The sequence below is a fragment of the Limulus polyphemus genome, unplaced genomic scaffold (assembly GCF_000517525.1).
Source record: "Limulus polyphemus unplaced genomic scaffold, Limulus_polyphemus-2.1.2 Scaffold1758, whole genome shotgun sequence".
Taxonomy (NCBI): Eukaryota; Metazoa; Arthropoda; class Merostomata; order Xiphosura; family Limulidae; genus Limulus; species Limulus polyphemus.
The window spans coordinates 11868-26579 of NW_013667368.1; the positions used below are offsets into that span (position 1 = coordinate 11868).

The 14712-nt window shown below is 34.8% G+C and overlaps 1 protein-coding gene across 1 annotated transcript in view; it reads right to left on the minus strand.

Moving 5' to 3' along the window:
• The window catches only part of LOC106464844 (puratrophin-1-like), a gene marked incomplete at its 3' end in the record, with an annotated part of 83881 nt that overhangs the window by 11650 nt on the left and 57519 nt on the right, over positions 1-14712 (minus strand). The window contains exon 10 of the mRNA XM_013924999.2: positions 5518-5640. Coding sequence (XP_013780453.2) covers positions 5518-5640 — 123 coding nt within the window. The remainder of the gene's footprint in view (positions 1-5517; positions 5641-14712) is intronic.

Below are 14712 nucleotides of genomic sequence, written 5' to 3' on the forward strand. Positions count from 1 at the left end.
CTGACTTACAAAAAAAAACCTTTAAGTTTTAAAACACAACCTACAAATACCTCCCTTCAACAACATCCTGGATTTTCAAACACAACTCAGAAATAAAATGCTTTAACAACATCCTATGTCTTTAAACACAGCCTACAAGAAACAATGTCCTATAATTTTTAAACAAAACCTACAAAATAACCTTCAAGTAAGATCACACGCTTTTCAATCACGACCACGAACAGAAACTGGAACGGTATTCAACAACTATTAAACAAAACCTACAACATACCATAATTTGGAAGCAAAATTCTACAATAAAATCCTTAAGGAGAAGGATTTTCAAAAACAACAAAACAGACATTTAAGTAACTTAACTTATTGAAAACGTTATGAAGGTTCCATACATATATATGATATAACCTCTTGCTTTTAGGGTTGTTTTCTAAATTTGGTTTACCATGTGTTCTTTACTTCTTAAACTCCGAAATTTGAATAACTTATTGTATAAACTCACTTGCAACATTCCAAACACAGAAATGTACAATTATAAACACCCCCCCCCCTCCAGTGCTGAGTTTTGGAAACTCGCTGTATTCTGTAGCCATAGCCATTCTGTAGGCTTTTTTGTTTTTCGAGAGTTAGAGAGAAGTTGTACCCATACATCTTCTACTTGCTAATATTGTAGCTAAAGCTCACGTGATTCTCATCCGGAAAAACGCAGCACGTGTTTTCACGAGTGCGTAATGCATCAACCTCATGTCAGGCTTTGTACCTTTTCGCTACTTTACAAAACACGTTTGAAAAATTATTTTTTTTTGTTCATCTTCAGTATCACATTGTCTTCTAAAATACCTCGGAGTTCGATATAACTTATAACTGGTAAATAAAACGTCGTCTGTATTGATATAATCAAAATAAAGTACCTTTACTGATTTTCAATGTGAAACGTAATAAAACATTTGTTACGTTTAAATGTACCCAAAACAGTAAAGGATGGGCGGCCCTAGTGATACGTTACATTGACAATCTTATTTATCAATTAGGCCTGGCATGGCCTGGAGATTAAGGTGCTTGACACGCAATCTGCAGGTCGCGTGATCGGAACCCGTAATCGAACATGCTCACCATTTTTGCTGTTGGGGTGTTATAATGTGACGGTCAATCCAACTATTCGTTGATAAAGGGTATCAAAAGAGTTGATGACGGGTGGTGTTGACTAGCCGCCTTCCCTCTATAGTCGATCACTTCAAAACTAGGGACGGCTTCCGCAGATCGCCTTCGAACAGCTTTGCTCGAAATTCAACGAAAACAAACTTCTGAGAATCAAAATTATACTCTTTGGCTGTAGACACATTATCTTGTACTTATTAGCAAATTCATAAAACCTAGGCGGTTAGAGATACTGAAAATCGTAAGCTGATTCTGTGAAACACGCACAACCACAGTGTCCTCCCACAATGTTGTTCACAGCATAAAATTCTTATTTTTTTATGTAATAATGACACTAAAAAATAACAGCTTTTTTCTGAAAATGTTCCGAATTGTTTGCAATTGTTTTTGCATTTTTATATATATTTCTACATTGCATTTACAACCTAGGAAGTAGTTTGTAAAACAAAAAGACAGACTAGTCACAATATTTTCACAATATTTAAAGTTCAACTTCTCTGTTGTGATTCGAAATCAATTAAAAAACTTTTTAGAGCCTCCAGGTATAATTCCCCGAATTCTTATTGATCGGCCCGGAATGACCAGGTGGTTAGGGCGCTCGACTCGCATGCTGCGGGTCGCGGGTTCGAATCCCCGTCACACCAAACATGTTCGCCCTTTTAGCTGTGGGGGCGTTATAATGTGACGGTCAATCCCACTATTCGTTGGTAAAAGAGTAGCCCAAGAGTTGGCGGTGGGTGGTGATGACTAGCTGCCTTCCCTCTAGTCTTACGTTATGAGACGGCAATATAGTACAAGATGTTACCTTGCATTCCAGAATCATAACGTGTAAGCAAACATATTACGTCACACACCTGCTAAATTAGGGACGGCTAGCGCAGATAGCCCTCGTGTAGCTTTGCGCGAAATTCAAAACAAACAAATCTTATTGATCCTACGTTAAAATCAATAAATATAGTACTACTGGTTGCTGGTTTAAAATATACCATTATCAACAACGAAACATGCTTGCGTTATATATGCAGGACGATAATAACAGACAGGGTAACTAAAAATGGGCGATTTACAGAACATTTAGTTTTCTTAGGGTCACTTTTCACTGTGAAACGTGAATTCAAACATCTATAGCATTAATATGTTAGATTAGATGATTTGATTTCATGGGCAAAAAAATAATTAAAAATTAATAACTCGTTATTAATTTCATAAACTTCTAATAATGTGTATAGTAGACGACGCCAGAATGTACATATGAAAGTATCTCGCGCCTTTCGCTGGTGTCATCCTACCATAAGACTAGTTATTTTACCCATAAAAGATTCATAAGAATGTTTTAATCATAAAAAATGTTTCTAGAACTATGCTTTTGAAAAATACGTGGTTGTTAAAACACTAGAGGACACTACAAACATTTTAAATGTACAATTCTAAATGCTTAAAACCAGTATTTAAAAAACAAGGGCCCGACATGGCCAGATGGTTAGGGCGCTCGGCCCGCAATCTGCGGGACGCGGGTTCGAATCCCCGTCACACCAAACATGCTCGCTCTCTCAACCGTGGGGGCGTTATAACGTGACGGTCAATCCCACTATTCGTTGGTAAAAGAGTAGCCCAAGAGTTGGCGGTGGGTGGTGATGACTAGCTGCCTTCCCTCTAGTCTTACACTGCAAAATTATGGATGGCTAGCGCAGATAGCCCTCGTGTAGCTTTGCGCGAAATTCAAAAACAAACAAACAATTAAAAAACAAACACGTACGAAGGAGAACGTTATGAGACGGCAATATAGTACAAGTTGTTACCTTGCATTCCAGAATCATAACGTGTAAGCAAACATATTACGTCTAAGATATAAATTCGACACTTTCTGATTTGAATTACAGTTAAAAAACACATTAGCTATGATGAATCACACAAATATTATTGCCTCTACAGTGATCGGTAAGAGTTATTAAAGACTAGGATTTTCAAAAAGCTCAACAATAAATGATACAAAATACATTTTATAACAGAATACATTTGGACAATACTTATCACACTGTAAATCAGTTCACGGTAGTTTCAGACTCGACGAATATCGAGTTAAACTGCACCTCATAACTACACCTTACCATATGTCTGGGGACTACTGGGAACACCTTATAACTACACCATATCTACTACTGATTACTCAATATCAAGTTAAAACTACATCTTATTACTACAAGGTATCTCTCTGGGAACTACTGATTACTCCATCTCGAGTTAAAACTACACCAATCTGTCTGGGAACTAGTTATTACTCCATATCAAGTTCAAAATTACACTATATAATTGTACCATATCATATGTCTGGGAACTATTACTTACTTCATATCAAGTTTTAAGATTACACATTATAACTGCACCATATCATCTGTTTTGGTAACTACTTATTACTCCATGTCAAGTTCAAAATTACACTATATAATTGTACCACATGTCTGGGAACTATTACTTACTTCATATCAAGTTTTAAGATTACACATTATAATTGCACCATATCATCTGTTTGGGAACTACTTATTACTCCAAAGCAAGTTAAAAATTACACCATATAACTGTATCATATCATATGTCTGGGAACTATTACTTACTTCATATCAAGTTTAAGATTACACATTATAATTGTACCATATCATCTGTCCGGGAACTACTTATTACTCCACGTCAAGTTCAAAATTACACTATATAATTGTACCACATGTCTGGGAACTATTACTTACTTCATATCAAGTTTAAGATTACACATTATAATTGCACCATATCATCTGTCCGGGAACTACTTATTACTCCAAATCAAGTTTTAAATTAGACCTTATAATTGTATCATATCATCTATTTGGGAGTATCGATTAAAAATGAGCTCGACATTTTTTCAAAAATCCCTGCAATATAATTATATAACAGCAACCTGCTTGTTAGCTTGATTTCTGCGCTAAGCTGTAAATCGGGCCTGTACGTTCGTTTTTTACTTGTTACAAATATATTTTTACTATTTTACTTTTTTAACATGCAGAGAGAGAGGAAATTGTTGTTGGCTTCTTGGTGTAAAGCTACACAATAGGCTATTTGCAATGTATCCATCGCGTGGAATCCAGCCCCGGATTTTATCGTTATAAGCCCGTAAAATTTAACGCTGACTCACAGGAGGATAAAAAGGCTTGGCTTAGCCTGGTGGATAGAGCACTTGACTTGCAATCTGAGGGTCGCAGGTTCGTATCCAGTCGCTGAACATATTTGCCCTTTCAGCCGCGATTGCCCATAGCTGCTGGATTGAATATCCCCAACGCGTTTGGGTGCTTTTGACCATAGACATTTTCCGTTAAATGACTTAATGTTGACAACTAGGACTGATAATGGAAAATAATGTTTTATAGTGCTGATTTAATCGTCATTGATAATTAGTGTAACTGATAGTATTCGATTTATTTACTTATATATATCGCTTCACAACAAACCAACAGTTGTAGGCATAAAAACAAAATGAGGAAAATATAATAATGGTGGCAAACAATCAATAGCTGTGTTCAAAGTGCTCCCCACATGTGAAAAATGCCAATATAGCGGTTTCATTATCAATATTGGTTGCTGTTTATGGTGGGCTGGTATGGCGTTTATACATATATAAGCCTGTAGCACGCAGCCGCTGACACAAGTTTCCTATCACCTCATATGAAACATTACGATTATTCTGGAAACCGTTCAGTATACAACTAATGACACCCTCTTCAACTGAATGCTGTACCATTATTATTAAGATCACTTGTCAACAACAGGAATACAATGCCTGTGTGCTACCTTATGTAAAAAGATGCAATGCCTTGCTTATGGAAGATTCCAACTTTGCACCTCAAATCTAGGTTTGTACACCAACCTTTGCTATGGTCGGATTTCGATCTTCTGTTGCACAACTCCATATGTGTGGAAGAGGTGCAGCTGTACCTGTAAGTGTTTTTCTTTCGATTTTGGTAATTACTGGTTTCAAATATTCTATTAATTACTTTGCACATTGACGTTTTGGGTATATGATACATGTTAATAAAACTTCCGAAAGGCATGACCTTCAATGAGCTTAATGACAATGATATTATTACAGGTTACAACACCACAACACCTTATCCCCTAAAACTATGATTTTCATAAACCTCTGCCCCTTCAGTGGCATACTGGTATGTCTGTGGACTTATACTTAGAAACTGGGTTTCGATACCCGTGGTGGGCAGAGCACAGATGGCCCTTTGTGTAGCTTTATGCTTAATAACAAATAACAACAACAATCCCATACCTCTACATTTCTGAATTATTTGCCTGTCAAGACTTCTGAATTATTACGTTAATTAACCTTACCATGGCCAAAAAGTAGAATTTCTCAAATTCCCCTTCCTGCTCTTTGACGGCGTCAAAAGAGTCAGCCATAGCTTGATGTTTGGATAGCGTTTCTTCGCCTTTCCAACACAGCCATCCCAGTACCTGCGTAACAAAAGAAAACGTTGGATTAACGAAGGACACGAAGATTTCAAGCGAAAATAACGAAAGCTTCCTCTTGAGAAGTTTCTCGTATTTTAAAGCTAAATAACTTCAGTAACTGATTGTGCTATATGAAAACATTGATACTTAAGTATTTTCTCATTCTGTGAGATAGCGAAATCTGTTTTTATTTGGTTGTGTTTATCGTTCATTTACTATTTCTTCTATCGTTTAGTTTATCTATGAATTTCAGATACATTTAAAACGCTAACTCACCTTCTGATGATCACGGTTATTTTGAGTAAATATGTATATATTATGAAACTGACATCAGTTTCCCCTAGCGGTAACATACAGATATTATTAATTACTTACAACTTATGCACAATAGTATGTAAATTACATACAGATATTAAGCACAAAAATATGTAAATAACGAGCACATGATTCGTAATCTCGTGACCTAACAAGTGAATCAAAACCCTACATTGTGATGTAACAAGTTAGTTCACCAAATATAGCTGAACAGTATTATTGTTGATTATTACTAAATGTTGTTAGTGATTGTGTAGTTTAAATACGGGGTATTGTTATTGTTGAATTAGTTGTTTTTTTTTATCTGGTTCTCTTTTTTCTCCTGATTTCGTTATTTATTGAAATACTTATTAACCTATATTTACATATTGTATTGTTCATTAACGTTAGTTTCAATTCCTGACCAGGTACATATTTCTTTATTGTATTTTGGTATTTTGTATTTCAATAGTTTAAAAGTACACTTTGGATTTCTGTGGTTGTCAAAGTATAATAAATTTGTATTTTTTAGTTCAACCCTGGTTATTACGGCGAGTTACTTTAGACCGTTACAATTTGAAAAACATGCACAGATCTGAAGAAGATAAAAAGCCTAAGGCAGTATCAATAAAAACAGTAAGAGCAAAACTGTATCAGACTGTACATTGTTCACCAAAATGTTTGTAATATTCATTGAAAATTGAGCAAGTCATCCATGTATATTTCAATTAACATTGTTTTAGTATACAACTATGCTGGAATAATGTTAATTGAAATGTACCCGAATTATCTGTTCAATTTTAAATAAACTGAATGATACAGATGACATCTGCATGATAACTGATGCTAGAATATCGGAAAAAATAAGACAGATGTTCCAATTTATTTCGCCTACAAATAAGTAAGGGTGTGTGTTTAATTCTATAACTACAGAGTAACCGAAGGATGTTTACTTGTAGATCCCATTCTAGATTAAGGACTAGCGTTTTCTTTTAGAAGTTGTACAAGATTCAGAACTAATGGTTGCTTTTAGAAACAATAAAGAAGTAAAAACTGAAGCTTTCTACAAGAAACTGAATATGTATGTATTATTAGTAAACAAAATTACCATTCTACGATTGGGAAAAAATTCAAATTAGTAAATATATCTGCATATATAACGGAAAGTGTAATACAAAATTGTGTAATATGCTATGCAGAAACTTCATTCAAGTACTGATCACTGCTAGATAAATCCCTGTGAGAGTAGAATGCATGAATGCAACAGTATAGAAAACATTTTTGATGTAAAAAGTCAGTTTCAGACTGAAGAATGGTTGTTTTGCTACAAAACCACTTAAACAAATTTATATCAAATATTTGTGTATGATAATATATACATCAAAACTAATCTTGAGTTTTTTTAAAATCAAAGACCGAGTAATTAGTTTACTTATCACATTTGAAGGTGTAATTTATCTGTTTTATTTATATAATAACACATATACTTGTTAAAAGCCTGGGTACTTGGACTTCTATTTATATATTAATACACATGCTTGTTAGAATATATAAAGTTTCTTCTCTCTTAGTAAACAGATTCTTTCTGTAACAATTCGATGAAGATGAAAAACGTTCAGCTCATTACTTTCCGTTTTTATTTAAATTTTTGGTTTTCAACATGTTAAATAAACTGTTCATTAACAAGTACACAAATAGTATTATTCTTATATTAGTGAAGTCAATGGGTTCAACTAAATATGACTGTTCAGGTTTACAGCTATTTTTATACTACATTCTATACACGGCCCGTTTTAAAGTCAAAATTTTATAAAAAAATTCAGTAGATTGAATACCTACCGCCTAACAAAACTGAACATGCTAGTACGTAACATGAAGAACAGAAAACGTAAAAATAAGTTAAACAAAATACTTATTTTTAATGTTTGATCTGACCAAAGAAAATCTCTTTGTTACAAAACATTTAAGTAGCCACATTGCCGCCCATAGGATAATCTAACTTGGCAATGAATGAGCAGATAATTCACTGATTATAACATACAAGCTGAGGTACTTGTCCTTCGTCTCGGTTAGGAACTTAAAAAAAAAGTGTGAGTGTGTGTGAGGGGAGAATGCTAAATAACACAAAAATCCTAACTTTCACATCATTTATTTATAACGTAATATATTTCTACAGTATTCATTATTACCTCACCAAAAGTTTTGTATAAGCTCAATGTGTATATATACTTAAAACATGGTATACACTGTGAAATGGTGAGGGTGATTCTGTTAGAAAAGGTAGTTGAGAAATAGTGGCGGTAGGGGGTACTTTCTGTTGCCTGCTTTTAACACCCAGCTCTTAATGTCCTTCCACAGTGTTTTACGTGATTAATTGATTGGCGATCAATCAGAAGTGCCTTACAGGCCGAAGTTGAAAGGTCACGGGTCAAAGTAGGAATTGGGTATAACTCAAGAAACGGCTCTTCATATCAGCATCATGGTGGCTGTTGGAGTAAAAAACTTCAATTGAGCTTATGTTGTATTGCAATAGTGACGGCCATATTTTTTTCATCGTACTCTCCGAGATATATAAGACTTTTGTATGCTTCCCCCACTGTGTGTATGTTGTGTTATAAAGAATTTAATAAAGTTTTTTGGTTTCGGTGTAAGGACGTGGCGCCATCTATGTAGTTTACGTTAACTTGCGTCAAAGATAATAAATGCTCAATACCAGCAATAATATCGGTGGATTGGTTGTAAACCCACCATTAACATGCTCCTTGTTCTAAACTATCCTCCTACAAAGTTTAGTTCAGACTGGTCCAACGACCTAGGAGTAGTTAGATAACGGACAGACAGACACGGATTTTTTTATGGTTTATACAGATCATGTCACTAATACACACGTAATTTATATCCACACACACACTAACACAGATATACTAATAAAAATGTATAACCCAATAAATACTGTTGGGTTTCTAGAACATTGGTTCATTGATAAAGAAAACCAAAATCCCATCACGTAAAGATACGTCATATAACTCATTTAAACTGCAAGGCTTAACACAACCAAGTAAAGCCTGGCATGGCCTGGTGGTTAGAGTACTCAAGTTGTGGGTTCGAATCCCCGTCATCGAACATGCTCGTCCATTTAACTGTGGGGGCGTTATAATGTGACGGTTTATCCCACTGTTCGTTGGTAAAAAGTTGCTCAACAGTTGGCGTTGGGTGGTGTTGAATAGTTGCTTTCCCTCTAGCCTATCGCTGCTACATTAGGAACGGTTTTGGGCGTAATTAAAAGACAAACAAACCCATCGTACAAAGTTACGCCATATAACTCATGAAAACTGCTAGGCCTAACACAACCCAGTTAATACATTTTGGTTTCTGGGACAGTAGTTCATTGATAAAAAAAAAAAAGTTAAGGCTCCATATTATACAGTGCGAGGTCAATTTCATGAGAACTACTATGCCTGACACAAACCCATAGGAATGTATCAATAAAAAGACTAACGTTACTGCAGTAGACGAGTATCTACCTTGAGACACCTACTGCTCTTGTTTTCCTCAGTTTGTTCTTGTCCAGAGTTAATGATGAGGGGTGGAATTCCCCGAAACCGGTATAACTTATTGACAAGTGGTGAATCGAATAACAGTTTAGGCTTTACATTTATTAATACTATTCAGTATCTTAAACAGCTTGCTTGGTGAATAATTCAGAAGAATAGATTAGAAGCGCTAATACTACATAATCTTCAAATCCTATATAAACATAGGTTCAGTGTGAAGTCAAAAAACAACTAAAATGCTATACATATAAGGGTTAGTTTAAAGTAAGACCATTACGCCTAGTGTGCAACAGTGTGGCATTTTAAGTTATTGAAAAGTGTCTTACTATCACAATTACTATCACGCAGTTCAGTTGATAGGGAAGTCGATTGGCATTCGAGAAGTCCAGCATTCAAACCTACTCGCGAGAGAGGCAAAAACAGGAACATTACACTAGAAGTTTTACCGGTAAATAGTTCATGGCAAGCAGTAGAACCATTAGAGAAATACTATAATCATAAATTGAAAAAAAAAATTCATATGTATATCACAACCACTAATGTAGTCTTGTATTTCATACCGCTAATGATTTATCTAGCAGCGACGAATCATTAAACACGTTTCTGCATATTTAATAATTATGTTCCTAATTTGATTAACAATGCATTTTTTGTGGTCTCACATCCTAAAAATAATGCCGAAATGTCAAAACTTCTTATATGTGTGTTTACCCTTATCGTTAGTAAAGACAGGTATTTACTGATTATATGTTTAAATCATGAAACAAGAATAGTACAAACACCTAAAAATATGCTGCCTCATTTCCATGACATGTAAACCTGACGTTTGAATGTAAGCCTGAAAAAAGACAGCAACAAACTTCACATATCGACACTCTGGACAAACAATCTGATGTATAAACATTTTGTTTTGTAGGTTTGAGTGTCGAAAATTCCATAATAGTCTGTGATTGGTTGGTGGAATATTGTTTTTGGTGGTATTTTTGTGAAACTAAACAGGATTTATTTACTTCATTCTCATCTTATAAAACTAGTGTCAACTTGTTGAAGAGTATTCAACACGACTATACGTGCTGAAGACACCTGTACAACCAACGCAGAGTTTGGTGTTTTTTACTTCACTCACATCTTGTCAGTATGTGAAGATTATTGAACACGACTAGACGTGCTGAAGGCACCTGTACAACCAACACAGAGTCTGGTGTTTTTTACCTCACTCACATCTTGTCAGTATGTGTAGATTATTGAACACGACTAGACGTGCTGAAGGCACCTGTACATCCAACGCAGAGTTTGGTGTTTTTTACTTCACTCACATCTTGTCAGCATGTGAAGATTATTGAACACGACTAGACGTACTGAAGACACCTGTACATTCAACACAGAGTTTGGTGTTTTTTACTTCACCCACATCTTGTAAGTATGTGAAGATTATTGAACACGACTAGACGTACTGAAGACACCTGTACATTCAACACAGAGTTTGGTGTTTTTTACTTCACTCACATCTTGTCAGTATGTGAAAATTATTGAACACGACTAGACGTGCTGAAGGCATCTGTACAACCAACACAGAGTTTGGTGTTTTTTACTCACTCACATCTTGTCAGTATGTGAAAATTATTGAACACGACTAGACGTGCTGAAGGCATCTGTACAACCAACACAGATTTGGAGTTTTTTACTTCACTCACATCTTGTCAGTATGTAAAGATTATTGAACACGACAAGACGTACTGAAGACACCTGTACAATCAACGCAGAGTTTGGTGTTTTTTACTTCACTCACATCTTGTTAGTATGTGAAGATTATTGAACACGACTAGACGTGCTGAAGGCACCTGTACATCCAACGCAGAGTTTGGTGTTTATTACTTCACTCACATCTTGTCAGTATGTGAAGATTATTGAACACGACTAGACGTACTGAAGACACCTGTACAACCAACACAGAGTTTGGTGTTTTTTACTTCACTCACATCTTGTCAGTATCTGAAGATTATTGAACACGGCTAGACGTGCCGAAGGCACCTGTAAAACCAACACAGAGTTTGGTGTTTTTACTTCACTCACATCTTGTCAGTATGTGAAGATTATTGAACACGGCTAGACGTACTGAAGACACCTGTACAACCAACACAGAGTTTGGTGTTTTTTACTTCACTCACATCTTGTCAGTATGTGAAGATTACTGAACACGATTACATGTATTGAAGACACCTATACATCCAATATTCTCCATCACTAAAATTGTTCTTTCAAAACTCATAGTACAGGTTAGCAGAAATCAATATACATGTGCTATCTTCCCACATCAGAGAGCACGCTCGAAGGTTATAAATGAAAACATTTTTGACAATCAAAGCAGTAGCAATAAACACATATACATATTAAAACAATTTTCCGCCATTCATCTTCTAAAGATGCGGCATAACTATATTGTGATGAACATTAAGTTTTAATATATAATTTCTGTAGTGTTTATTGGAATATAAAAGGCATTTTAATACTACTAATAAAAGACCTTATAACACCAACTTTGTTATTTTTCTTCCAAATAAAGCTTTGTTCTGTCTGGTATTTTAGTGAAACGTTAAGTGTCCAATTAAATAATAATAATAACAAATTTGGTGATATAAGATCGTTTATAACTAGTATCTTTTTATAGTTATATCAGCCTTTCAATACTTTGTGTGTGTTCTACAGATATTTTATAATGTTGAAGTTACTATTCTACATAAACAGCAAATTCTTCTGAACAGTTATCTGGTGAAAATGGTGTTTTTTAGTGTGTGTGTGTGTGTGTGTTCTATAGATATTTTATAATGTTGAGGTTAGTATTCTATATAAACAGCAAATTCTTCTGAACAGTTATCTGGTGAAAATGGTGTTTTTTTTAGTGTGTGTGTGTGTGTTCTATAGATATTTTATAATGTTGAGGTTAGTATTCTACATAAACAGCAGATTCTGCTGAACAGTTATCTGGTGGAAATGGTGTTTTCTGTGTGTGTGTTTTCTGGTCTAATATTTCTTGGCATTACTATAATGCAAAAACCGACTTCGTCATCTGCTTATTTTATCTTTGATTTGAGCATAGTTTGCTGTTATTTCCACTGTTTCACGTTACTATTGTACAAATAAAACCACAGTGATATTTTTCTGTGGCTACGTTGTGCATCATTGTAGATTGCAATTATTGAAATAGAAAACTATAACTAGATGTATTTCTGCAAGGTCCCCGGAAGTGTTCTATTTCAAGAGTATATTAAACCACAATTAAGAGTAACAAATATTTATATTTCTTGATTTTGAAGTCCATATGTCATGCTATGTTGCAGCTTACAGAACGCATAATTCTTCTTGAGATTCATGGCATGCGCACGTTTTACTGACTGACAGACAACACACTACTGTATAGTGCTGCGAGTAGTTAAAACTGGTGATCCCTCCAGGCAGTCTCCTGCCCCCTTCGGCGAAATTAAACTTTTATACGCTACGTTGCTAATTCTTTCACTTACAATTTAAAAACATTTTAAACTAATTAAGTCTTCATTTCGTCCACACATGAATTCTATTGGTACTCAGAGTGGACTGCAAAACATCTATTTTACTCCTCTTTTACAACGATACGATCGGAGCTTCGATTTCCCGCAAATAGCCCATTGTGTGTGTGTAACTCTGCACTAAAAACACAAACACTCTACTGCAGGGACTTTCTGTACATTTCAGAGGAAAGAACACTACTTAAATAGTCGCATTTACATTCTGTCCCCGTTTTAGACATTTCCGAAAGTAACGAATAATTATTAGTAAAAACGTTTTTTTCTAAATTCCTGAATGTTGTAACACAGGGCTAAAACTTATTAGTATAGGCACAGAATTCAAATAGTCATCTCCTAAATCTCCTTTCAATGGTTCAAAAATTATTTTCGGTACACTTCAGTTATCCACCCCCCCCCCCAAAAAAAAGAAAAGATATAATATAAACGCGCAGATCAGATCGATTTCAAAATTATCTCAAAAAGAGTTTTTGATTTACCTGTTTTTCTCAACATAATAAATAAGCTATCAAAATTTCGCATTTTATTGAACAAAGTAAAAAACAAAGACTATAATATATGAGTCATAACCCACTGCTGACGTCACCAGAGGAATGTGCTTGAAACTAGAGTATGATAGTGGTTTTATAAATTTGAATTTACCCACTAACGTGTCCTGGAGTCGTATAAACTGGGATCTACCAATGTGAATGAAGGATCGTCTCCCAACAAGGAGCATTAATGCCCTCGGGAGAGAAAAAAAAGGGGTAGGTTCGGTAATTTGGGCCCATAGACATACGCACTTTAGAGTGTGACAAATTTTCTGAGACAATCATTTTGCGCTTCGTTGATTTTGACCCACGAAATAATCGCATGTAACACTAACCACTTGCTCTGGTAAACTTCTTTTACTTAAAAGAAAAACAAACAATATAGAGTACTAGGTCAAAAATTTCGTAAATACTATAGTTTTTGTTATCCTGTGTTTACACAATAACCATACTAGAAAAGCTCCAAGGTTCATCTGTGAATGAAAAATATCAGTTAATTTATCAAAAAAGACAACCTGGTCTCTCTTGCGTGACTAATAGATTTGTGGTCGGCGTTTTGAAAGAAAACTAAACACAGAGGTCGCTTATGTTTCTCTATATGTGTGACAAAATACCATTAATAAAAAAAAAGATAGTTATACAGTGTTATTGTTGTGTAACGTATGTATACGCTTATATGGAGTATTAGTAACCCGAACTACTGTATTAGTAATACGTAGCTGAATGACATTATAGATTTATTGTTGATTAGAATCAACGTATGATATTTTAATGAAGCTTACCTGTTGATAAAATCCATGGTAAAATGCTGTATTCCCCGAGTTAGATTGTCCCACGAGTCAAATAAAAAACGCAATGTGCAAGTTTTGAAGTCATGTCGATATCACGCATAAGGTATACCAACCATACACAGATATACTATTTCATATGTGTGTGTGTGTGTATATATAGATATATATATATATATATACACCATGCACTTATATATATATATATATAATAATACTCCTGAAGCAGGTTTTGTTCAATTTCAATTAGAAGATAAACTATTCTAATAAAACGTAAATGAAAATCAGATAACATACTGTTATTTTAAAAAGAAATAGTTACAAAAAAGAACGTATTCGCTCCCTTTAG